This window comes from Bacillus rossius, chromosome 18, assembly GCF_032445375.1.
Source record: "Bacillus rossius redtenbacheri isolate Brsri chromosome 18, Brsri_v3, whole genome shotgun sequence".
Taxonomy (NCBI): Eukaryota; Metazoa; Arthropoda; class Insecta; order Phasmatodea; family Bacillidae; genus Bacillus; species Bacillus rossius.
The window spans coordinates 1,609,709-1,635,047 of NC_086345.1; the positions used below are offsets into that span (position 1 = coordinate 1,609,709).

Sequence of the window (25,339 nt, forward strand, 5' to 3'; positions counted from 1 at the left end):
GGTTACTGGTTACTGGCACCTGGCTACTGGCTGCTGACTGCTGGCTGCTGGCAGCTGGCTACTGGCTGCTGGCTATTGGCTGCTGGCTGCTGGCTGCTGGCTACTGGCTGCTGGCTACTGGTTTCTGGCTACTGGCTACTAGTTACTGGCTGCTAGATACCGGCTACTGGCTACTGGCTACTGGCTGCTGGCTTCTGGCTACTAGCTACCGGCTACAGGATACTGGCTGCTGGATACTGGCTGCAGGCTACTGGTAACTGACTAATGTATACTGGCTTATTGCTACTGGATACTGGCTGCTGGCTACTGGCTACCGGATACTGGCTACTGGCTACTGGCTGCTGACTACTGGCTGCTGGCTGCTGGCTACTGGCTACCGGCTACTGGCTGGAGCTACTGGCTACTGGCTACCAGATACTGGCTACTGGCTACTGACAAATGGCTACTGGCTACTGGTTTCTGGCAACCGGCTGCTGGCTACTGACTATTGACTACTGGCTACTAGCTACTGGCTGCTGGCTACATGCTGCAGGCTACTGGCTGCAGGATACCGGCACCTGGCTACCGGCTACTGGCTACTGGTTTCTGGCTACCGGCAGCTGGCTACTGGCTATTGACTACTGGCTACTAGCTACTGGCTGCTGGCTACATGCTGCAGGCTACTGGCTGCAGGATACCGGCACCTGGCTACCGGCTACTCGCTGCTGGCTGCTGGCTACCGGCTAATGGCTACTGACTAATGGCTACTGGCTACTGACTAATTGCTACTGGCTACCGGCTACTGGATACGAGCTACTGGCTACTGGTTACTGGCACCTGGCTGCTGACTGCTGGCTACTGGCTACTGGCTACTGGCTGCTGACTAATGGCTACCGGCTACCACCGTGGCGAGGTTACCTGAGAGACAGCGACATGCGGTACCGCGCCATGCCGCCAGGAGCGCCAGGAGGCAGCCGCAGGTCCTGCAGCAGAGCCGTATAGATGTCCTCCAGAGCCGCCTCGTCCCACCGCCTGGACAGTCACCTCTGCTGCAACACGTGTCTCAGCCACACACGGACTTATCGCCGGGTTAGAGGGGGCGGGAAGAGCAGTTTTTGGACTAGAATAACTGTGAAATAAAATGTAGATTTAAAAAGTAATTGCACAGTATCTACCAATATTTTGATTTTACCTATTACCTATAATTATTATTAAAATAATGATCTTTGTAACTCTGTTTCTAGTGAGTTTTTGGGCGGCCTGTTGCGTAGTTGCCATGTTGCACAGTTGAAGATATATTTAATATCTTGTGTTTCCACTGATCCTTGAAGAATATGTTACTGACATGAGTAAAGACCGTGAATTAAAATGTACACTTAAACACTGGCATGTACATGGGTTTTGATAAAGTATAACTGATAATATAACTTGTAGTGTACACGGTTGCAAACCAAATAATGCCTGGTAGGTGTATTGCTGTTGTGTGTTGAGGAGAGGAGGAGGTAATCACATTTTCTACACCGGGGGGAGGGAAAACATAGAGCGGTCCCTGCTAGGGTTACCAGACGTCCGGCAAAAGGAGGACATGTCCTCCTTTTTATGTATTTTTTTGCGTCCGGCCGGATTTTCCTAAATGCTCCAAAATGTCCGGCTTTTTATAAAGTTAGATAATTCCTGCAGCTACATTCTGTGTAAAGCGCGCTGTGCGCGCTAATGCGCTGTCCGCAGTCACCCCACTAGTAAGTAGTTCTATAACAGCTTGAAAGGTAGCAGCACATTCAGAAGCACGTGTGGTGTGTTGCAAGTTTATTGTAAATAATTATAGATGGCAGGAGGATGAACTATGAACGGCCAGCTCAACGCGTACACGCAGGACACAGCGCATGCTTAGTTTGTGTTGAATCGATGAATTCTGTGGTGTAACAACCGCAAGTCCACAAGTCGTTTCTGCGTTTGTAAAAGCCACATCATTTTCTAATTGTTTATGCATTAATGCGGCGCTAACTTATAGTAGTGTGAAACAATGTCTAAAAGAAAGTGTAAATTTAGTGACACTTTAAAAACTAAATTCCCAAATTTTGTTTGTGGAAGAACTGAACATGAAGCTAAGTGTGTGTAGTGCGATTGTTACGTTTCGGTAGCGAATAAAGGTTCTACAGACTTGGAACGCCACGTGAGTAGTGAGAAACACAGGAAAATTGTTCGCAGCTCTTCATCAACTACGACAGTAAGTTCTTATTTTGTAAATGAAGTAAACAGTAATGTAAGCGCCGCAGAAGGAGCATTGGCATTTCACACTATTAAGCACCGCCATTCTTTTAAGTCAATGGATTGTACGTCTAGCCTGAACAGAAAAATTTTTGGACACTCGAAAACTGCAAAAAATATTAATTGTGCTAGAACTAAAGCGGAAGCAATTATTCGAAAAGTCATTTCTCCTCATGCAATCGACATTGTTGTTGAGACATTGGGAAGTATTTCATGTTTTGGTGTCGCTACAGACGCCAGCAACCATGGACAATGAAGATATTTCCCATTCTTATTCAATATTTTGATTGGAAAGAAGGCGGGACAAAAACCAAGGTAATTGAAATACAAGCCCTAGAAAACGAACAGTCAGATACTATAACTAATTTTATTTTGATGACCTTAGAAAAATATGGCCTTGCCTCGAAATGTGTTGCGTATTCTGGAGACAATGCAAACGTTAACTTTGGTGTGCTGAACAAGGAATTGTATTTTGGAAGTTGTTAACCATCTGGAGGCAACACTTCATTGCCTCAAAGAAAGGCACCGTCACACCTTTGTTCCTTTGAAAGTGAGAGAACTGATTAATAATTGCAAACAAGCCAGATTGTGTACGGAAGAACACTGTTCTGATTTTTTAGGTGAATGTCAGATTCTGTATGAAGCATGCATAAACTATTTAGAAAAATGGACAACAAATTTAGAAGAATTTCAGTGTTTCAAGTGGATGTACTTGAAATACAGACGAAATATTGAATTCGACGATTTGTTACCAAGCATTACATATTTGAAGAACAAGGGTGTAGCGGCCGTGGTCGCTGCTGCCTGCAGCGATGACCGGAGCCCTCCGGCTTCACGGGTTCCCTGCGGGCGAGCGTACAGCTGGCAGGATGCGCGCCCCCCCCCCCCCCCCCAGGAGTACCGTTAGGCCGGCAGGCCACCCCCGCCCTGGGGGGTCTGGCACGCAGCGAGAGGAAGACCCGAGAGGCGGGCCAGTCCGGCTCGGAACACAGCCACGCGCACAGGGTTGGTCATAGCATTTTGTACGCGTTCTCGCTGCCGCCAATAAAGGACGCCTCCAACTATACTGTGTTTCATTGAAATGCGATCCTACTCGTCCCGATCACAGTCCGTAGCCACGAGGCTACAGTGGTGACCCCGACGTGATCTCCAGGCGGGTTCGGGTCGCGTTTTGCGCGGAGGCGCCTGAGCGACGGCGCACACGCGCTACGCGCCCGCGACCGCGAATAGTACGACCACGGAGCTACCGCGCCGCCTCGCGCGTTCGCGCCAACACACGCGGCGCGAGACCTCCCACACGTGAGTAGTGCGACTTGGGCGGTTCGGGACCACCGCGGAAACCTAGTGCGACCGCGGAGCTACCGCGCCACCTCGCGCGACCGCGGTGCTACCGCGCCACCTCGCGCGTTCGCCCCAACACACGCGGCGCGAACCCCCCTCACGTGAGTAGTGCGACTTGGGCGGTTCGGGACCACCGCGGAAACCATGCCAGACCCAGACACAGTACCTCCTACTGCGGCGGTGGATCGGGTGGCGGTTCGCATCCCGCCGTTCTGGTCCACAGATCCCGAGATGTGGTTCGCGCAAGTCGAAAACCAGTTCGCGATTGCAGGAATAACCGCAGACAGTACGAAATTTCATTACGTGGCGGGCAACCTGGACTCCCGTTATGCTACCGAGGTGCGCGACATCCTCACGCAACCGCCAGCCACGGGCAAATATGAGAAACTGAGAACGGAGCTGGTCAAGAGGCTAAGTGCTTCGCAAGCGAGGAAAGCTAAGCAGCTGCTGGAGACCGAAGAGATGGGCGATCGGCGTCCATCCCAGTTCCTCCGACACCTCCGCGGCCTGGCAGGGACAGCTATCCCAGATGACCTCCTGCGATCCTTATGGCTGGGTCGGCTTCCATCGCCTACCCAAGCGATTCTGGCCACGCAGACTAACGCATCATTGGATGCGTTGGCCGACCTGGCCGATGCCATTGCAGATACCAATCCCCAGCCGCAGGCGGCTGCAGTGTCCTCCATGGAGGTGATGGTGGACAAGATGGCGGCCCTGATGTCCGCGAAGATCGGGGAAATGGCCGCGATATTGCGGCAAGAGATCGCAGCAGTTGCCACCAGCAGTGCGCAGCGCAGGAGTCGCTCGGACAGCTCGCCGCCCGCGGGATACCGCGAATTTCAGTGTTTCAAGTGGATGTACTTGAAATACAGACGAAATATTGAATTCGACGATTTGTTACCAAGCATTACATATTTGAAGAACAAGTGTATTGATGTCGATGATGTCAGACTTTTTGATCAGTACTGTCATTTGACAGAATTCCTCAAGGAACAAGATGAAAGTTTCTTTGATGGGAGTTTGGATGTGATATGGAAAACATTTTTTAGTGAATGCACTAATTCAGACCAATTCTCAGAACTTTTGAAAATATGTGAATTTTTTTTCTATTTTTTTTTCTCTATATTAGGACACAATTCATCAGTTGAAGGAATGTTTTCCATGATAAGTAGTCAGTGTACAAAGGAGAGAAACCGACTTCTACCAGAAACTGTCAAATCCATCACCACAGTAGTTTACAACTTCAAAGAAACAACCTGCGAAAACTTTTACTCACATCTGCTTAAGAACCCTAAAATCTTAAACAAAATTAGTTCATCTGAAAAATATTAAATGCATATGTCTGCTAATTATGTAAATATTAAACTTATTGGTGTTCCTGCAACAAACTATAACATTAATTTGTTATACATAAGAAGATATGTTATTTTGTGTGGTATATGTAATATTATGTTGCGTTTTGGATGTAGTGTGTTTATACTGGGTTATTCACTTTTTGAACATGTGTTTTTTTGTATAGGATTGATGTACTTTTTTATTCACATGATCCATTGTATTCAAAATAAATATCACATAAAAAACGTGTTTTTAACATGCTGTATATGCGTAGTTTGTTTGATTCTTTATACTGAAACTGTATTAATGCCAAAACATTGTAAAATATCGTACTCCATTGTAATTAATTCATGGCTTTTTAAAAAAAATATTGTCCTCCTTTTTAGTGAAATGTCCTCCTTTTGCGAGATGAATGTCCTCCTTTTTTATTATCAGTGTCTGGTAAGCCTAGTCCCTGCAGCGTCAATAGGAGTGAATACGATACCTTCGCATTCATGCAACGCCATAAATTTTTATTTATTTCTGCTTTTACACAACGTCAGATTTGGTTATCGCTTCTGAGAACAATTTATATTTTATAATGAATTACAACAAAGTTCTGCAAGTACGAGCGAAGCGCCCTACTTTACAGGATTAATCATTTGGATCTCATTTCGTCACGAAGCATTCACTTGAATTTAAGTACAGTAAACTCTCGATTATCCTTGTTAATTGGGACCTTCTGATGCCCGGATAATTGAATGCCCATAAAAAAAACCCGGATAATCCGTTTCACCACTTAAAAATGGTGTATTTACTGGCAAAAGAGTGTCTCGTGAAAAATTTGTCCAAAGCTGAATTTTTGCACAGTGGTAGAGTCGACTATGCTTAATAACATACCGAAAGTTTAGCGCTGTAGACCTTGTGCGTATCACTGAAAATTTGCAGTTAAGTCCTAGATGACAGCGACTTGCAGCAGTTCATTAAAATGCTTCCCATTTTCGCACTTTTTACCGTAGACTTTCGATAGCTATATGAAAAAAATCTTAAAGCACTACTACTCACATTTATAATGAATAAAGTTCTAAAAGTTAATATTAAAGGTAAGAAAAAAAATGTTAAATTAATGAAATAAGTTTTTATACATCAGTCAAGGCAATAAAAAGACAATTCACTTAAACATTAAGGGTCTTACGCAAATATTTCTTTAACAAAAGTTGTTGTATAGTTCTTAAGCTTTACAGGGACATATCTCTCAAAAGTCTAGCTTAATTTATAGGATCACTAGAGACTCCCGAGCTTATCAATGTCGTCTACGCACTGCGACAGAGCCACAGCCGCAAGCGCTGTGGACACTCTCACTCCCACGAAATCGAAGATTTTTAATCTTTGTAAAATTTGCTCCTAACTGAAATTTAAAACAGTGGTAACATTCAAGTTTTCTAGCAACATTTGAAATGTTTACCTCCGCAAACCTTGCGCGGAACACCGAAAACGAGAAGTTAAGTCCTAAATAATACTTTATTGACCACTCAACAATATGGCACTATAACGTAATTACTATAGTATACTTTCAGAATAGCAAACCAAAACTGACTCAAAACATTATTCTCAATGATTAAATTTAAAAATCTTTCACTACGTTTGAATAAATATGATATTTATTCAATAATATTAAAAGAGAGAGGTGTTCTGAAAAAAAGGGCACAAATGAAAATACGTATTACAAAAACACGTAGCGCCCGATGTGAAAACATTAAATAAAAGTAGTTGCAAAGTTCTTAAACTTTAAATTAGTTTATTTGTTGAGAGCTTGGTACAATGTGTCTGACCGCTAAAGCGATCCGAGCCGCGTAGTGTATACTACTGCGATGTTGTCGAAGTAGGCTCGGGTCGGGACGAATTTCGCCGTAAAGAAACAAAGGTTTTTAATACATGGAAAATTATCCCAAAGAAGAAACATTGTACAGTTGTAGAGTGAACGTTTCTAAGTAACATATCAAAAGTTTACCGATGCAATTCTTATGCGTCACGCAAAAAACGAGCAGTTAAGCCCAAAATGTCAATTTTTTGCAACGATCCACAATAATGGATATTGCAAATGCAGTTTATAGAGTAGACTGACAGTATGGAACCCAAAATAATCTAGAAACATTGTCCTATCTGAGGATAGTAATAAAAAGTACAGTTTTAACATTTTTATATAAAATAGACAGTTTAAATCATTAAAGTTGAGAAATTCATTTTCATTCAATTTTACGGAAAAGTTAATACATCTTACATAAATATAAAGAGCCCTACGTGAAAATCGCTTTCAATAAACGTTGTTGCATATTTATTATTCTTTAAATGGGTATATTTGTTAAGGGTCTCATACAATTTGTTTGACCCCTGAAGCTATCCGAGCCGTGTAGTGTGTACTACTGTGAGGTTGCCGAAGTCGGCCTGGGGTCGGGACGAATTTCGCTGTTAAGAAACATGGAAAATTATCCCAAAGCAGAAACTTTGTACAGTTGTAGAATAAACGTTTCTTAGTAACATGTCAAATGTTTACCGATGATCCCTTGTGATCACACCAATAACGAGCAGTTAAGTCCTAAATGATAATTTCCCAAACGATCCACAAAATTGTGTTTCGTAAATAATTTAATAACTATATAAGTACTTTATTAAAGTAGGCTCCCAGTATACAGCAAACTTCGTTTGTCCTCAAACGCCATACTACTACGGTAATAGGAATATGAAATCACTACAGACAAGATTTTGTTCCGTTTACTATGGTGAAACCAGAGCTAACCGAGAAATGACCGAACGTCCCGGAAAGTTGTGATATTTGACGATATTGCGCGAGTAGCACACCCGTACGCGATTACAGAGAATGGATAGTTTTCTTAACCGTTAGGATTTCTGGTATGAACACCCTCTCACAGGTAGGGTCATAAAATACGGTCAAACTCTTGCAAAAACATCCACCACCGCTCTTTGCCACTAGCAATCCAACGACGTCAGCTAGGCGCAGCACTCAAATACATTAACTTATTTAAAAAAAACTGAATATGTAATGCTACCTATACGTTTTACAACACAACTCGTGTTTTATTTATTTTCTGGAAAAAAACCTATTATTATAGGAATTATGTTGTAAAAGTGAAAAAAAAAACTCAGAGTAGGTACATTTACGATGTATCGTTTTATTCAATTTTTATGTAGTAAACAGATTTTAAAGAAGTAAATATATAATTTTTCATTTTGTCGAATACAGGCTACATTAAAATTTTGCATTGTTCTGATCGAAAATAAAACGATGTATATCAGAAATTAAAAAAATTTTGTTGCTAAAAAAATAATTTTTAATAATAAAATTGTTCAAACAGAATAAATCCATGCAGATATAAAACCAGAGGTCCTCTATAGTTTTTCATTTACAAGTTCCAAGCAAAAATCGTTTATTGTTAATTTTATTGTATCAAAAACCATTCATATAAGAAAAAAAAATGCTTATCTCATTACATGTAACATACACCCTCTCATATGAATTAGCTATGTTTAAAGTAATCCCTAAATAAGACCCAGTTGAATGAGTGTCGCAGTACGCAGTGTGTCGCAATGCCGCGCTGGAACGGCGCGGCGGTGGCCGTGAGAGATCAGTACGGCCGCAGTACACTGCAACGCTCGGGCCGCTTTAATGAGCCAACTAATTACGTTTGACTCTTTATAAATATACTGTATTAAAGCTAAAGGTATAACCAAAAACATTTTTTTGGACATTTTTCCCATTGGACTCTTCAAATTGGTGTAAATAGTATTTTTATCTGAGTGGCAAAGATAAAAATAATATGTCATGAATTAATCGCTTAATATCAAATCTTTAATATTAACAATTTATGCTTTTTACAACATCAATGGCTGTATTAGAGTCTCAAGATTATTTGGATAGTTTTATGGACAGTCTAAATTAAAAACTGTACAAATGGGTAGCATTTTAATGGACTGATGTAGGTCGCTATCATCTAGGACTTAAATGCAAATTTTCGGTGATACGCACAAGGTCTACAGCGGTAAACTTTCGGTATGTTATTAAGCATAGTCAACTGTACCACTGTGCAAAAATTCAGCTTTGGACAAATTTTTCACAGGTTTGTGCCTTTTTAAGTCTTGGTTTCCTGGACTATCAGGTAAATAGCTTTCTGACAAAGCAGTAAAAAAAAAAAAAAGCGCAGCGCAATCGCGGCATAGCTACACCCCGTCATTTTTTTTTACAACTTCATAAAAAATTCAAGCACGGATAACCCGAAAACCGGATAATCCAGGCCCGGATAATCGAGAGTTTACTGTATGTTAAATTGTGTACTCAGCATAGCTAATGAGGAAGTCAATTTTGATACAAATTTTGCTATATCTTATGGTACAAATTATTTTTTTTTTCAAATAATAGTCAATCTCACTCCTTTATATAAATATAAGATGGAAAAAGCAGTGCTCACCTGCCGACCGCCTTGTCGCGGACGGACCGCGCCAGCACAGTGGTGGCCGCCAGTCCTCCGAAGGCCACGGCCAGATCCTTCACGGTCCTCGTGTCGGGCTCCAGCCACACGCTCACCGCCATGTTGGCGATGGCGATGTCGTCGTCTCTCCTCCTCGCCTGCTTGTAGGCGCGGAAGTACTGATTCTGAACAAACCGTCATCACCGCCGCTCTATGCGCTACCTGCCACTGTCGAAACAGGGTCACTTTTATCAATGTATTCACATAAACTAAAATGGTTATTATAACAATAATTTTTAGAGTCATGACAATCTTCTCTTAGTTCCCCCCCCCCCCCGTGCTGCTTGTCCTAGAGCTGTCATCAAGCGCAGATAACAGCACGAAACAGAAGGAAATTTTAAACTAGAAGCGGCTCCGATAAAAGCGAAAATAACTTTATAGTTACTATATCCCTGCATTTGAACTGATTTTTGACAAAGTATTTTATTAAAAGACAGCCTATCATATTAAAATTCATTAAACAGTTAATACCCATAAAGTTTACCCACACATTAACTGACTATAAATTATAAAAAAGTATTTAAAGATAATTGTACAATCAAAAGATTTTTTTTAATAGCTATGAAATCTCATAGATATTAATTTTCTAATCAATGGAATATTTTAATTTTATTGTAACTAAAAATAAAGGATAGAGGCCTACATGGTATGAAAAAATCTATCCAATGGACTAAGCTATGTATTTAATGATACTTTAGGATTGAGATCAAAAAATAAAATGTATACCTATATTTTTTCTCTAAGCAATCCAGTACAAATAATCTGTTATTAAAAATAATAAAAAAAAATCCAGTGACGAAGTTTAGGCTACGTAAAACCCTTCAGCTCATCATCCACACATTCTACAACTGCACCGTCACCGTCGGGACTATTTGGGTTTGGGAAAGAGTCTGCAGTGAAATACCAGTTTTCTTATGGTTTTTTAAAACTTGGGGTTACTTTTTTACTATAACTATTTTAGTTACCAGATATATTCCAGGGTATTTCTAATATCATAAAGTTGTATTTGGCACACCAATAAATTTTGTATGTAAACTAATGATTAAGTTAGTGACTATGGGTTTATGTTGCTACACGTAGGTCCAACGTCTTTGTATCACATTACATTTATCTAATTCTGTTCTATGTTCATGTAATTAATCCTACAGAACGACATAAACACATAAAAAAGATGAATATGCAAACACACAGAAAACTATCCAGAATGAACCGATGTCAAAATTTAAATGCATAAACTGCAAAAATATTCTGTGGAAGAAATAAACAATACGAAAAGCCATAGCACAGTGATCCAAGTGGGATGACAGTACTGTGATAATTTTTGTGACTAATTTTTTCTACATATTTATATGTGCAGTCTATGTATTTTGACATTGGCTCATTGTAGCTTGTTTTCTGTGTTTTTGCTTATTCACATGTTTTAAAGGTTTATCTACGATTACCTATGATGTTTGTCCCAAAAATAAAAAGGTGTTTGTATTTATGTACTCGCGTAAGGCATAATTAATAAACTGAGAGATAAAATGAATGATAAAAGTTTACTAAAGTAAAATGATAAAAATAGTGAAGTGAGATAGTCAAAATAAATAATCTTCCATTAAACAATATATATTATTACTATCACACTGACAAAACCATGACATGCTCCAGGTTCGGAGTGGGCTGGCATCCCTTAAGGCCACTGACGACACACGCCGTTCATTGACGTAAGGCATGCCACGAGTGCCTCGTCGAACTACAAGAGTCCTCACTACACAACCCCATCCGCTCTTCCCGCACCGTCAGGCCTCGGGCTATCGTCACCTTTTAGAGGCTGGGGAATTCAGGGCTTACAGAGGTCACCGCAAGGTGTGGCGTGAATAGGCGTCGCTGTTCTGGATGTTTCGGGCATTGGATCGGATCGGGATGACGCGATACATCACAGCCACTCCTGTCGGTTAGAGAAGGCTGGCCGGCGGTTATATAAGACCTGACGCGGGAGTTCCGAGAGTGGAAAAAAGTGTGAGATCGTCGAAGAAAGTTAGATACCGTCTCGAGAGTGGCACGTCGCGGAGTGACAGGACCGTGATATTGCGACTGAGTGGCACGAGACTGTGTGTGTGTGTGTGGACAGGTGGGAGATAAGTGTTGAACCATTGTTGAGCCTAGCTCCAGTGAAGGGTGCGATTTATGAAACTTGGCAAACACTGAGTGACTTGTGATACTAGTAATACAAATACAGTAGAACCTCGTTAATTCGTGATGGTCTGGACCGAGATAATCACGGATTACCGAATTTCACGGAATAGCGATTAAAAGCTCGGAAGGATCTTTACAACCTTCTCGAAACCCGGCGTGCAGCTGGGTTAAGGCCAAGGTCATGTGACGTAACATCTCCCGAGGCGTACTGCGCCTTGGAAGCAGATGGATAAAAAATAGTAAACTCCCCAATATTTGTGTTAATTGGGACCCACCGATGCCCGGATAATTTAAATCCTGTGAAAAAAAAATTAACCCGGATAATCCGTTCACTGGATAATCCGTTCACGGTAAGGGCCGTCTTCGAATTAGTGTCTCGGCTTAAAAAATTACGGCACTGCCTAGCCATTAGTTCACCGTCATTTACAACAGCCGAAGAGAGGAACATAAGATCGTGCTGACCTTGCACACGTAATTTTGGGTAGACCCCCCCCCCCCCCACCCACGGCCACCATCGACCAGCCAGACAGGAGGGTAACTGAGTGTTGTAGAGGAACTCGTACACCATGGGAGACGGGAGTGTACCTGAGTGCTGTAGGGGATCTCGTACACCAACAGTTGACGAGAGTGTACCTGAGTGCTGTAGGGGAACTCGTACACCAACAGGAGACGAGAGTGTACCTGAGTGCTGTAAGGGAACTCGTGCACCAACAGGAGACGAGAGTGTACCTGAGTGCTGTAGGGGAACTCGTGCACCAACAGGAGACGAGAGTGTACCTGAGTGTTGTAGGGTAACTCGAGTACCGTGGGAGACGGTAGTGTACCTAAGTGCTGTAGGGGAACTCGTGCACCAACAGGAGACGAGAGTGTACCTGAGTGATGTAGGGAAACTCGTGCACCTGGGAGACGGGAGTGAACCTGAGTGCTGTAGGGGAACTCGTGCACCGTGAGAGACGGGAGGGTACCTGAGTGCTGTAAGGGAACTCGTGCACCGTGGGAGACGGGAGTGTACCTGAGTGCTGTAGAACAACTCGTGCACCAACAGGAGACGAGAGTGTACCTGAGTGATGTAGGGGAACTCGAGCACCGTGGGAGACGGGAGTGTACCTGAGTGCTGTAGGAGATCTCGTGCACTAACAGTTGACGAGAGTGTACCTGAGTGCTGTAGGGAAACTCGTGCACCTGGGAGACGGGCGTGTACCTGAGTGCTGTAGGAGAACTCGTGCACCAACTTGAGACGAGAGTGTACCTGAGTGATGTAGGGGAACTCGAGCACCGTGGGAGACGTGAGTGTACCTAAGTGCTGTAGGGGATCTCGTGCACCAACAGTTGACGAGAGTGTACCTGAGTGCTGTAGGGAAACTCGTGCACCTGGGAGACGGGAGTGTACCTGAGTGCTGTAGGGGAATTCGAGCACCGTGGGAGACGGGAGTGTACCTGAGTGCTGTAGGGGAACTCGTGCACCGTGGGATACGAGAGTGTACCTGAGTGCTGAAGGGGAACTCGGACACCGTGGGAGACGGGAGTGTACCTGAGTGCTGTAGGGTAACTCGTGCACCGTGGGAGACGGGAGTGTACCTGAGTGCTGTAGGGGAAATCGTGCATCATGGGAGACGCAAGTGTACCTGACTGCTGTAGGGGAACTTGTGCACCATGGGAGACGGGAGGGTACCAGAGTGCTGTAGGGGAAATCGTACATCATGGGAGACGGGATTGTACCTGAGTGCTGTAGTGGAAATCGTACATCATGGGAGACGGAAGTGTACCTGAGTGCTGTAGGGGAACACGTGCACCGTGGGAGACGGGAGTGTACCTGAGTGCTGTAGAAGAACTCGTGCACTAACAGGAGACGGAAGTGTACCTGAGTGCTGTAGGGGAACACGTGCACCGTGGGAGACGGGAGTGTACCTGAGTGCTGTAGAAGAACTCGTGCACCAACAGGAGACGAGAGTGTACCTGAGTGCTGTAGGGGAACTTGTGCACCATGGGAGACGGGAGGGTACCAGAGTGCTGTAGGGGAACTTGTGCACCATGGGAGACGGGAGGGTACCTGAGTGCTGTAGGGGATATCGTACATCATGGGAGACGGAAGTGTACCTGAGTGCTGTAGGGGAACTTGTGCACCATGTGAAACGGGAGGGTATTAGAGTGCTGTAGGGGAACTTGTGCACCATGGGAGACAGGAGGGTACCTTACTGCTGTAGGGGAACTCGTGCATCGTGGGAGACAGGAGTGTACCTGAGTGCAGTAGGGGATCTCGTGCACCAACAGTTGACGAGAGTGTACCTGAGTGCTGTAGGGGAACTCATACACCGTGGGAGACGGGAGGGTACCTGAGTGGTGTAGAGGAACTTGTGCACCATGGGAGACGGGAGAGTACCAGAGTGCTGTAGGGGAACTTGTGCACCATGGGAGACGGGAGGGTACCTGAGTGCTGTAGGGTAACTCGTGCACCGCGGGAGACGGGAGTGTACCTGAGTGATGTAGGGGAACTCGTGCACCGCGGGAGACAGGAGTGTACCTGAGTGCTGTAGGGGAACTTGTGCACCATGTGAAACGGGAGTGTACCAGAGTGCTGTAGGGGAACTTGTGCACCATGGGAGATGGGAGGGTACCAGAGTGCTGTAGGGGAACTTGTGCACCATGGGAGATGGGAGGGTACCTGAGTGCTGTAGGGGAACTCGTGCACTAACAGGAGATGGGAGTGTACCTGAGTGCTGTAGGGGAACTCGGGCACCGCGGGAGACGGGAGTGAGCCTGAGTGCTGTAGGGGAACTCGTGCACTAACAGGAGACGGGAGTGTACCTGAGTGCTGTAGGGGAACTGGTACACCAACAGGAGACGGGAGTGTACCTGAGTGCTGTAGGGGAACTCGTGCACTAACAGGAGATGGGAGTGTACCTGAGTGCTGTAGGGGAACTCCGGCACCGCGGGAGAGGGGAGTGTGCCTGAGTGCTGTAGGGGAACTCGTGCACTAACAGGAGACGGGAGTGTACCTGAGTGCTGAAGGGAAACTCGTGCACCTCGGGAGACGGGAGGGTACCTGATTGCTGTAGGGGAACTCGTGCACCGAGGGAGACGGGAGGGTACCTGAGTGCTGTAGGGGAACTCGTGCACCGCGGGAGACGGGAGTGTACCTGAGTGCTGTAGGGGAACTCTTGCACCGCGGGAGACGGGAGTGTACCTGAGTGTGTAGGGGAACTCGTGCACTAACAGGAGACGGGAGTGTACCTGAGTGCTGTAGGGGAACTCGGGCTCCGCGGGAGACGGGAGGGTACCTGAGTGCTGTAGTGGAACTCGTGCACCGCGGGAGACGGGAGTGTACCTGAGTGCTGTAGGGGAACTCGTGCACCTCGGGAGACGGGAGGGTACCTGAGTGCTGTAGGGGAACTCGTGCACCATGGGAGACGGGAGTGTACCTGAGTGCTGTAGGGGAACTCTTGCACCGCGGGAGACGGGAGTGTACCTGAGTGCTGTAGGGTAACTCTTGCACTAACAGGAGACGGGAGTGTACCTGAGTGCTGTAGGGGAACTCGGGCACCGCGGGAGACGGGAGTGTGCCTGAGTTCTGTAGGGGAACTCGTGCACTAACAGGAGACGGGAGTGTACCTGAGTGCTGTAGGGGAACTCGTGCACCTCGGGAGACGAGAGGGTACCTGAGTGCTGTAGGGGAACTCGTGCACCACGGGAGACGGGAGGGTACCTGAGTGCTGTAGGTGAACTCGTGCACCGCGGGAGACGGGAGTGTACCTGAGTGCTGTAGGGGAACTCTTGCACCGCGGGAGACGGGAGTGTACCTGAGTGCTGTAGGGGAACTCGTGCACTAACAGGAGACGGGAGTGTACCTGAGTGCTGTAGGGGAACTCGGGCACCGCGGGAGACGGGAGTGTGCCAGAGTGCTGTAGGGGAACTCGTGCAGTAACAGGAGACGGGAGTGTACCTGAGTGCTGTAGGGGAACTCGGGCACCGCGGGAGACGGGAGTGTACCTGAGTGCTGTAGGGGAACTCGTGCACTAACAGGAGACGGGAGTGTACCTGAGTGCTGTAGGGGAACTCGAGCACCGCGGGAGACGGGAGTGTGCCTGAGTGCTGTAGGGGAACTCGTGCACTAACAGGAGACGGGAGTGTACCTGAGTGCTGTAGGGGAACTCGTGCACCGCGGGAGACGGGAGGGTACCTGAGTGCTGTAGGGGAACTCGTGCACTAACAGGAGACGGGAGTGTACCTAAGTGCTGTAGGGGAACTGGGACACCAACAGGAGACGGGAGTGTACCTGAGTGCTGTAGGGGAACTCGTGCACTAACAGGAGATGGGAGTGTACCTGAGTGCTGTAGGGGAACTCGGGCACCGCGGGAGACGGGAGTGTGCCTGAGTGCTGTAGGGGAACTCGTGCACTAACAGGAGACGGGAGTGTACCTGAGTGCTGTAAGGGAACTCGGGCACCGCGGGAGACGGGAGTGTGCCTGAGTGCTGTAGGGGAACTCGTGCACTAATAGGAGACAGGAGTGTACCTGAGTGCTGTAGGGGAACTCGTGAACCTCGGGAGACGGGAGGGTACCTGAGTGCTGTAGGGGAACTCGTGCACCGCGGGAGACGGGAGGGTACCTGAGTGCTGTAGGGGAACTCGTGCACTAACAGGAGACGGGAGTGTACCTGAGTGCTGTAGGGGAACTCGTGCACCGCGGGAGACGGGAGTGTGCCTGAGTGCTGTAGGGGAACTCGTGCACTAACAGGAGACGGGAGTGTACCTGAGTGCTGTAGGGGAGCTCGGGCATCGCGGGAGACGGGATTGTACCTGAGTGCTGTAGGGGAACTCGTGCACTAACAGGAGACGGGAGTGTACCTGTGTGCTGTAGGGGAAATCGTGCATCATGGGAGACGCAAGTGTACCTGACTGATGTAGGGAAACTTGTGCACCATGGGAGACGGGAGGGTACCAGAGTGCTGTAGGGGAAATCGTACATCATGGGAGACGGGATTGTACCTGAGTGCTGTAGTGGAAATCGTACATCATGGGAGACGGAAGTGTACCTGAGTGCTGTAGGGGAACACGTGCACCGTGGGAGACGGGAGTGTACCTGAGTGCTGTAGAAGAACTCGTGCACCAACAGGAGACGAGAGTGTACCTGAGTGCTGTAGGGGAACTTGTGCACCATGGGAGACGGGAGGGTACCAGAGTGCTGTAGGGGAACTTGTGCACCATGGGAGACGGGAGGGTACCTGAGTGCTGTAGGGGATATCGTACATCATGGGAGACGGAAGTGTACCTGAGTGCTGTAGGGGAACTTGTGCACCATGTGAAACGGGAGGGTATTAGAGTGCTGTAGGGGAATTTGTGCACCATGGGAGACAGGAGGGTACCTTATTGCTGTAGGGGAACTCGTGCATCGTGGGAGACAGTAGTGTACCTGAGTGCAGTAGGGGATCTCGTGCACCAACAGTTGACGAGAGTGTACCTGAGTGCTGTAGGGGAACTCATACACCGTGGGAGACGGGAGGGTACCTGAGTGGTGTAGAGGAACTTGTGCACCATGGGAGACGGGAGAGTACCAGAGTGCTGTAGGGGAACTTGTGCACCATGGGAGACGAAAGGTACCTGAGTGCTGTAGGGTAACTCGTGCACCGCGGGAGACGGGAGTGTACCTGAGTGATGTAGGGGAACTCGTGCACCGCGGGAGACAGGAGTGTACCTGAGTGCTGTAGGGGAACTTGTGCACCATGTGAAACGGGAGTGTACCAGAGTGCTGTAGGGGAACTTGTGCACCATGGGAGATGGGAGGGTACCAGAGTGCTGTAGGGGAACTTGTGCACCATAGGAGATGGGAGGGTACCTGAGTGCTGCAGTGGAACTCGTGCACTAACAGGAGATGGGAGTGTACCTGAGTGCTGTAGGGGAACTCGGGCACCGCGGGAGACGGGAGTGTGCCTGAGTGCTGTAGGGGAACTCGTGCACTAACAGGAGACGGGAGTGTACCTGAGTGCTGTAGGGGAACTGGTACACCAACAGGAGACGGGAGTGTACCTGAGTGCTGTAGGGGAACTCGTGCACTAACAGGAGATGGGAGTGTACCTGAGTGCTGTAGGGGAACTCGGGCACCGCGGGAGACGGGAGTGTGCCTGAGTGCTGTAGGGGAACTCGTGCACTAACAGGAGACGGGAGTGTACCTGAGTGCTGAAGGGAAACTCGTGCACCTCGGGAGACGGGAGGGTACCTAATTGCTGTAGGGGAACTCGTGCACCGCGGGAGACGGGAGGGTACCTGAGTGCTGTAGGGAAACTCGTGCACCGCGGGAGACGGGAGTGTACCTGAGTGCTGTAGGGGAACTCTTGCACCGCGGGAGACGGGAGTGTACCTGAGTGTGTAGGGGAACTCGTGCACTAACAGGAGACGGGAGTGTACCTGAGTGCTGTAGGGGAACTCGGGCTTTGCGGGAGACGGGAGGGTACCTGAGTGCTGTAGTGGAACTCGTGCACCGCGGGAGACGGGAGTGTACCTGAGTTCTGTAGGGGAACTCGTGCACCTCGGGAGACGGGAGGGTACCTGAGTGCTGTAGGGGAACTCGTGCACCATGGGAGACGGGAGTGTACCTGAGTGCTGTAGGGGAACTCTTGCACCGCGGGAGACGGGAGTGTACCTGAGTGCTGTAGGGGAACTCTTGCACTAACAGGAGACGGGAGTGTACCTGAGTGCTGTAGGGGAACTCGGGCACCGCGGGAGACGGGAGTGTGCCTGAGTGCTGTAGGGAAACTCGTGCACTAACAGGAGACGGGAGTGTACCTGAGTGCTGTAGGGGAACTCGTGCACCTCGGGAGACGAGAGGGTACCTGAGTGCTGTAGGGGAACTCGTGCACCACGGGAGACGGGAGGGTACCTGAGTGCTGTAGGTGAACTCGTGCACCGCGGGAGACGGGAGTGTACCTGAGTGCTGTAGGGGAACTCTTGCACCGCGGGAGACGGGAGTGTACCTGAGTGCTGTAGGGGAACTCGTGCACTAACAGGAGACGGGAGTGTACCTGAGTGCTGTAGGGGAACTCGGGCACCGCGGGAGACGGGAGTGTGCCAGAGTGCTGTAGGGGAACTCGTGCACTAACAGGAGACGGGAGTGTACCTGAGTGCTGTAGGGGAACTCGGGCACCGCGGGAGACGGGAGTGTACCTGAGTGCTGTAGGGGAACTCGTGCACTAACAGGAGACGGGAGTGTACCTGAGTGCTGTAGGGGAACTCGAGCACCGCGGGAGACGGGAGTGTGCCTGAGTGCTGTAGGGGAACTCGTGCACTAACAGGAGACGGGAGTGTACCTAAGTGCTGTAGGGGAACTCGTGCACCGCGGGAGACGGGAGGGTACCTGAGTGCTGTAGGGGAACTCGTGCACTAACAGGAGACGGGAGTGTACCTAAGTGCTGTAGGGGAACTGGGACACCAACAGGAGACGGGAGTGTACCTGAGTGCTGTAGGGGAACTCGTGCACTAACAGGAGATGGGAGTGTACCTGAGTGCTGTAGGGGAACTCGGGCACCGCGGGAGACGGGAGGGTGCCTGAGTGCTGTAGGGGAACTCGTGCACTAACAGGAGACGGGAGTGTACCTGAGTGCTGTAAGGGAACTCGGGCACCGCGGGAGACGGGAGTGTGCCTGAGTGCTGTAGGGGAACTCGTGCACTAATAGGAGACGGGAGTGTACCTGAGTGCTGTAGGGGAACTCGTGAACCTCGGGAGACGGGAGGGTACCTGAGTGCTGTAGGGGAACTCGTGCACCGCGGGAGACGGGAGGGTACCTGAGTGCTGTAGGGGAACTCGTGCACCGCGGGAGACGGGAGTGTACCTGAGTGCTGTAGGGGAACTCTTGCACCGCGGGAGACGGGAGTGTACCTGAATGCTGTAGGGGAACTCGTGCACTAACAGGAGACGGGAGTGTACCTGAGTGCTGTAGGGGAACTCGTGCACCGCGGGAGACGGGAGTGTGCCTGAGTGCTGTAGGGGAACTCGTGCACTAACAGGAGACGGGAGTGTACCTGAGTGCTGTAGGGGAGCTCGGGCATCGCGGGAGACGGGATTGTAACTGAGTGCTGTAGGGGAACTCGTGCACTAACAGAAGACGGGAGTGTACCTGTGTGCTGTAGGGGAAATCGTGCATCATGGGAGACGCAAGTGTACCTGACTGATGTAGGGGAACTTGTGCACCATGGGAGACGGGAGGGTACCAGAGTGCTGTAGGGGAAATCGTACATCATGGGAGACGGGATTGTACCTGAGTGCTGTAGTGGAAATCGTACATCATGGGAGACGGAAGTGTACCTGAGTGCTGTAGGGGAACACGTGCACCGTGGGAGACGTGAGTGTACCTGAGTGCTGTAGAAGAACTCGTGCACCAACAGGAGACGAGAGTGTACCTGAGTGCTGTAGGGGAACTTGTGCACCATGGGAGACGGGAGGGTACCAGAGTGCTGTGGGGGAACTTGTGCACCATGGGAGACGGGAGGGTACCTGAGTGCTGTAGGGGATATCGTGCACCAACAGTTGACGAGAGTGTACCTGAGTGCTGTAGGGGAACTCATACACCGTGGGAGACGGGAGGGTACCTGAGTGGTGTAGGGGAACTTGTGCACCATGGGAGACGGGAGAGTACCAGAGTGCTGTAGGGGAACTTGTGCACCATGGGAGACGGGAGGGTACCAGAGTGCTGTAGGGGAACTTGTGCACCATGGGAGACGGGAGGGTACCAGAGTGCTGTAGGGGAACTTGTGCACCATGGGAGACGGGAGGGTACCAGAGTGCTGTAGGGGAACTTGTGCACCATGGGAGACGGAAGTGTACCTGAGTGCTGTAGGGGAACTTGTGCACCATGTGAAACGGGAGGGTATTAGAGTGCTGTAGGGGAACTTGTGCACCATGGGAGACAGGAGGGTACCTTATTGCTGTAGGGGAACTCGTGCATCTTGGGAGACAGGAGTGTACCTGAGTGCAGTAGGGGATCTCGTGCACCAACAGTTGACGAGAGTGTACCTGAGTGCTGTAGGGGAACTCATACACCGTGGGAGACGGGAGGGTACCTGAGTGGTGTAGGGGAACTTGTGCACCATGAGAGACGGGAGAGTACCAGAGTGCTGTAGGGGAACTTGTGCACCATGGGAGACGGGAGGGTACCTGAGTGCTGTAGGGTAACTCGTGCACCGCGGGAGACGGGAGTGTACCTGAGTGATGTAGGGGAACTCGTGCACCGCGGGAGACAGGAGTGTACCTGAGTGCTGTAGGGGAACTTGTGCACCATGTGAAACGGGAGTGTACCAGAGTGCTGTAGGGGAACTTGTGCACCATGGGAGATGGGAGGGTACCAGAGTGCTGTAGGGGAACTTGTGCACCATGGGAGATGGCAGGGTACCTGAGTGCTGTAGGGGAACTCGTGCACTAACAGGAGATGGGAGTGTACCTGAGTGCTGTAGGGGAACTCGGGCACCGCGGGAGACGGGAGTGTGCCTGAGTGCTGTAGGGGAACTCGTGCACTAACTGGAGACGGGAGTGTACCTGAGTGCTGTAGGGGAACTGGTACACCAACAGGAGACGGGAGTGTACCTGAGTGCTGTAGGGGAACTCGTGCACTAACTGGAGATGGGAGTGTACCTGAGTGCTGTAGGGGAACTCGGGCACCGCGGGAGACGGGAGTGTGCCTGAGTGCTGTAGGGGAACTCGTGCACTAACAGGAGACGGGAGTGTACCTGAGTGCTGAAGGGAAACTCGTGCACCTCGGGAGACGGGAGGGTACCTGATTGCTGTAGGGGAACTCGTGCACCGCGGGAGACGGGAGGGTACCTGAGTGCTGTAGGGGAACTCGTGCACCGCGGGAGACGGGAGTGTACCTGAGTGCTGTAGGGGAACTCTTGCACCGCGGGAGACGGGAGTGTACCTGAGTGTGTAGGGGAACTCGTGCACTAACAGGAGACGGGAGTGTACCTGAGTGCTGTAGGGGAACTCGGGCTCCGCGGGAGACGGGAGGGTACCTGAGTGCTGTAGTGGAACTCGTGCACCGCGGGAGACGGGAGTGTACCTGAGTGCTGTAGGGGAACTCGTGCACCTCGGGAGACGGGAGGGTTCCTGAGTGCTGTAGGGGAACTCGTGCACCATGGGAGACGGGAGTGTACCTGAGTGCTGTAGGGGAACTCTTGCACCGCGGGAGACGGGAGTGTACCCGAGTGCTGTAGGGGAACTCTTGCACTAACAGGAGACGGGAGTGTACCTGAGTGCTGTAGGGGAACTCGGGCACCGCGGGAGACGGGAGTGTGCCTGAGTGCTGTAGGGGAACTCGTGCACTAACAGGAGACGGGAGTGTACCTGAGTGCTGTAGGGGAACTGGTGCACCTCGGGAGACGAGAGGGTACCTGAGTGCTGTAGGGGAACTCGTGCACCGCGGGAGACTGGAGGGTACCTGAGTGCTGTAGGTGAACTCGTGCACCGCGGGAGACGGGAGTGTACCTGAGTGCTGTAGGGGAACTTTTGCACCGCGGGAGACGGGAGTGTACCTGAGTGCTGTAGGGGAACTCGTGCACTAACAGGAGACGGGAGTGTGCCTGAGTGCTGTAGGGGAACTCGTGCACCGCGGGAGACGGGAGGGTACCTGAGTGCTGTAGGGGAACTCGGGCACCGCGGGAGACGGGAGTGTGCCAGAGTGCTGTAGGGGAACTCGTGCACTCACAGAAGACGGGAGTGTACCTGAGTGCTGTAGGGGAACTCGGGCACCGCGGGAGACGAGAGGGTACCTGAGTGCTGTAGGGGAACTCGTGCACCGCGGGAGACGGGAGTGTGCCAGAGTGCTGTAGGGGAACTCGTGCACTAACAGGAGACGGGAGTGTACCTGAGTGCTGTAGGGGAACTGGTGCACCTCGGGAGACGAGAGGGTACCTGAGTGCTGTAGGGGAACTCGTGCACCGCGGGAGACGGGAGGGTACCTGAGTGCTGTAGGTGAACTCGTGCACCGCGGGAGACGGGAGTGTACCTGAGTGCTGTAGGGGAACTCGGGCACCACGGGAGACGGGAGTGTGCCAGAGTGCTGTAGGGGAACTCGTGCACTAACAGGAGACGGGAGTGTACCTGAGTGCTGTAGGGGAACTCGGGCACCGCGGGAGACGGGAGTGTACCTGAGTGCTGTAGGGGAACTCTTGCACCGCGGGAGACGGGAGTGTGCCTGAGTGCTGTAGGGGAACTCGTGCACTAATAGGAGACGGGAGTGTACCTGAGTGCTGTAGGGGAACTCGTGCACTAACAGGAGACGGGAGTGTGCCTGAGTGCTGTAGGGGAACTCGGGCACCGCGGGAGACGGGAGTGTACCTGAGTGCTGTAGGGGAACTCGTGCACTAACAGGAGACGGGAGTGTGCCTGAGTGCTGTAGGGGAACTCGGGCACCGCGGGAGACGGGAGTGTACCTGAGTGCTGTAGGGGAACTCGGGCACCGCGGGAGACGGGAGTGTGCCAGAGTGCTGTAGGGGAACTCGTGCACTAACAGGAGACGGGAGTGTGCCTGAGTGCTGTAGGGGAACTCGGGCACCGCGGGAGACGGGAGTGTACCTGAGTGCTGTAGGGGAACTCGGGCACCGCGGGAGACGGGAGTGTGCCAGAGTGCTGTAGGGGAACTCGTGCACTAACAGGAGACGGGAGTGTACCTGAGTGCTGTAGGGGAACTCGGGCACCGCGGGAGACGGGAGTGTACCTGAGTGCTGTAGGGGAACTCGTGCACTAACAGGAGACGGGAGTGTACCTGAGTGCTGTAGGGGAACTCGAGCACCGCGGGAGACGGGAGTGTGCCTGAGTGCTGTAGGGGAACTCGTGCACTAACAGGAGACGGGAGTGTACCTGAGTGCTGTAGGGGAACTCGTGCACCGCGGGAGACGGGAGGGTACCTGAGTGCTGTAGGGGAACTCGTGCACTAACAGGAGACGGGAGTGTACCTAAGTGCTGTAGGGGAACTGGGACACCAACAGGAGACGGGAGTGTACCTGAGTGCTGTAGGGGAACTCGTGCACTAACAGGAGATGGGAGTGTACCTGAGTGCTGTAGGGGAACTCGGGCACCGCGGGAGACGGGAGTGTGCCTGAGTGCTGTAGGGGAATTCGTGCACTAACAGGAGACGGGAGTGTACCTGAGTGCTGTAGGGGAACTCGGGCACCGCGGGAGACGGGAGTGTGCCTGAGTGCTGTAGGGGAACTCGTGCACTAATAGGAGACGGGAGTGTACCTGAGTGCTGTAGGGGAACTCGTGAACCTCGGGAGACGGGAGGGTACCTGAGTGCTGTAGGGGAACTCGTGCACCGCGGGAGACGGGAGGGTACCTGAGTGCTGTAGGGGAACTCGTGCACCGCGGGAGACGGGAGTGTAACTGAGTGCTGTAGGGGAACTCTTGCACCGCGGGAGATGGGAGTGTACCTGAGTGCTGTAGGGGAACTCGTGCACTAACAGGAGACGGGAGTGTACCTGAGTGCTGTAGGGGAACTCGTGCACCGCGGGAGACGGGAGTGTGCCTGAGTGCTGTAGGGGAACTCGTGCACTAACTGGAGACGGGAGTGTACCTGAGTGCTGTAGGGGAACTCGGGCATCGCGGGAGACGGGAGTGTACCTGAGTGCTGTAGGGGAACTCGTGCACTAACAGGAGACGGGAGTGTACCTGAGTGCTGTAGGGGAACTCGAGCACCGCGGGAGACGGGAGTGTGCCTGAGTGCTGTAGGGGAACTCGTGCACTAACAGGAGACGGGAGTGTACCTGAGTGCTGTAGGGGAACTCGTGCACCGCGGGAGACGGGAGGGTACCTGAGTGCTGTAGGGGAACTCGTGCACTAACAGGAGACGGGAGTGTACCTGAGTGCTGTAGGGGAACTGGTACACCAACAGGAGACGGGAGTGTACCTGAGTGCTGTAGGGGAACTCGTGCACTATCAGGAGACGGGAGTGTACCTGAGTGCTGTAGGGGAACTCGGGCACCGCGGGAGACGGGAGTGTGCCTGAGTGCTGTAGGGGAACTCGTGCACTAACAGGAGACGGGAGTGTACCTGAGTGCTGTAGGGGAACTCGTGCACCGCGGGAGACGGGAGTGTACCTGAGTGCTGTAGGGGAACTCGTGCACAGTGGGAGATTAGAGGGTACCTGAGTGCTGTAGGGGAACTCGAGCACCGCGGGAGACGGGAGTGTGCCTGAGTGCTGTAGGGGAACTCGTGCACTAACAGGAGACGGGAGTGTACCTGAGTGCTGTAGGGGAACTCGTGCACTAACAGGAGACGGGAGTGTACCTGAGTGCTGTAGGGGAACTCTTGCACCGCGGGAGACGGGAGTGTACCTGAGTGCTGTAGGGGATGGTGACTGCCAGCAACACCTCGTCCGCCGCCACTGCTGTCCGTCGGTAGCCGGTGAAGAAGTGCTCGTCGATGCGGAGTACTCTCCGGCCTCGCTCTGGACAAGCCAGCCAGGTGAGTGCACACTGCAGCCTGCAGCCTGCAGCCTCGCACATGACAAGGTACACAACTGCATGGCATCGCTCACCTTTACTCTCGACTTCGATTTCCGCTCCTGCAGCAAGGTAGATCTGGTTCAAGTCGGAGATCGGACTAGCCGTCATAAGGTTGCCTCCAATCGCCTGGAAATTATGACATACAATGTTGCCATTAACATTTAAGTATTAAGCCGTTGAAGGTTACTACTGTTGCGGGTCTATTATTTTAAAATACTACACATCTTGGATA

At 50.6% G+C, this 25,339-nt stretch overlaps 1 protein-coding gene across 2 annotated transcripts in view; it reads right to left on the reverse strand.

The window, feature by feature from the left end:
- Window positions 1-25,339, reverse strand: part of LOC134541171 (xanthine dehydrogenase-like) — a 296,422-nt gene that overhangs the window by 188,532 nt on the left and 82,551 nt on the right. For both annotated transcript variants that reach the window (XM_063384402.1, XM_063384401.1), the window contains exons 9-12: window positions 25,140-25,233; window positions 24,937-25,049; window positions 9,387-9,571; window positions 898-1,011 (exon numbers count right to left, since the gene is read on the reverse strand). In XM_063384402.1, coding sequence (XP_063240472.1) covers window positions 898-1,011; window positions 9,387-9,571; window positions 24,937-25,049; window positions 25,140-25,233 — 506 coding nt within the window. The remainder of the gene's footprint in view (window positions 1-897; window positions 1,012-9,386; window positions 9,572-24,936; window positions 25,050-25,139; window positions 25,234-25,339) is intronic.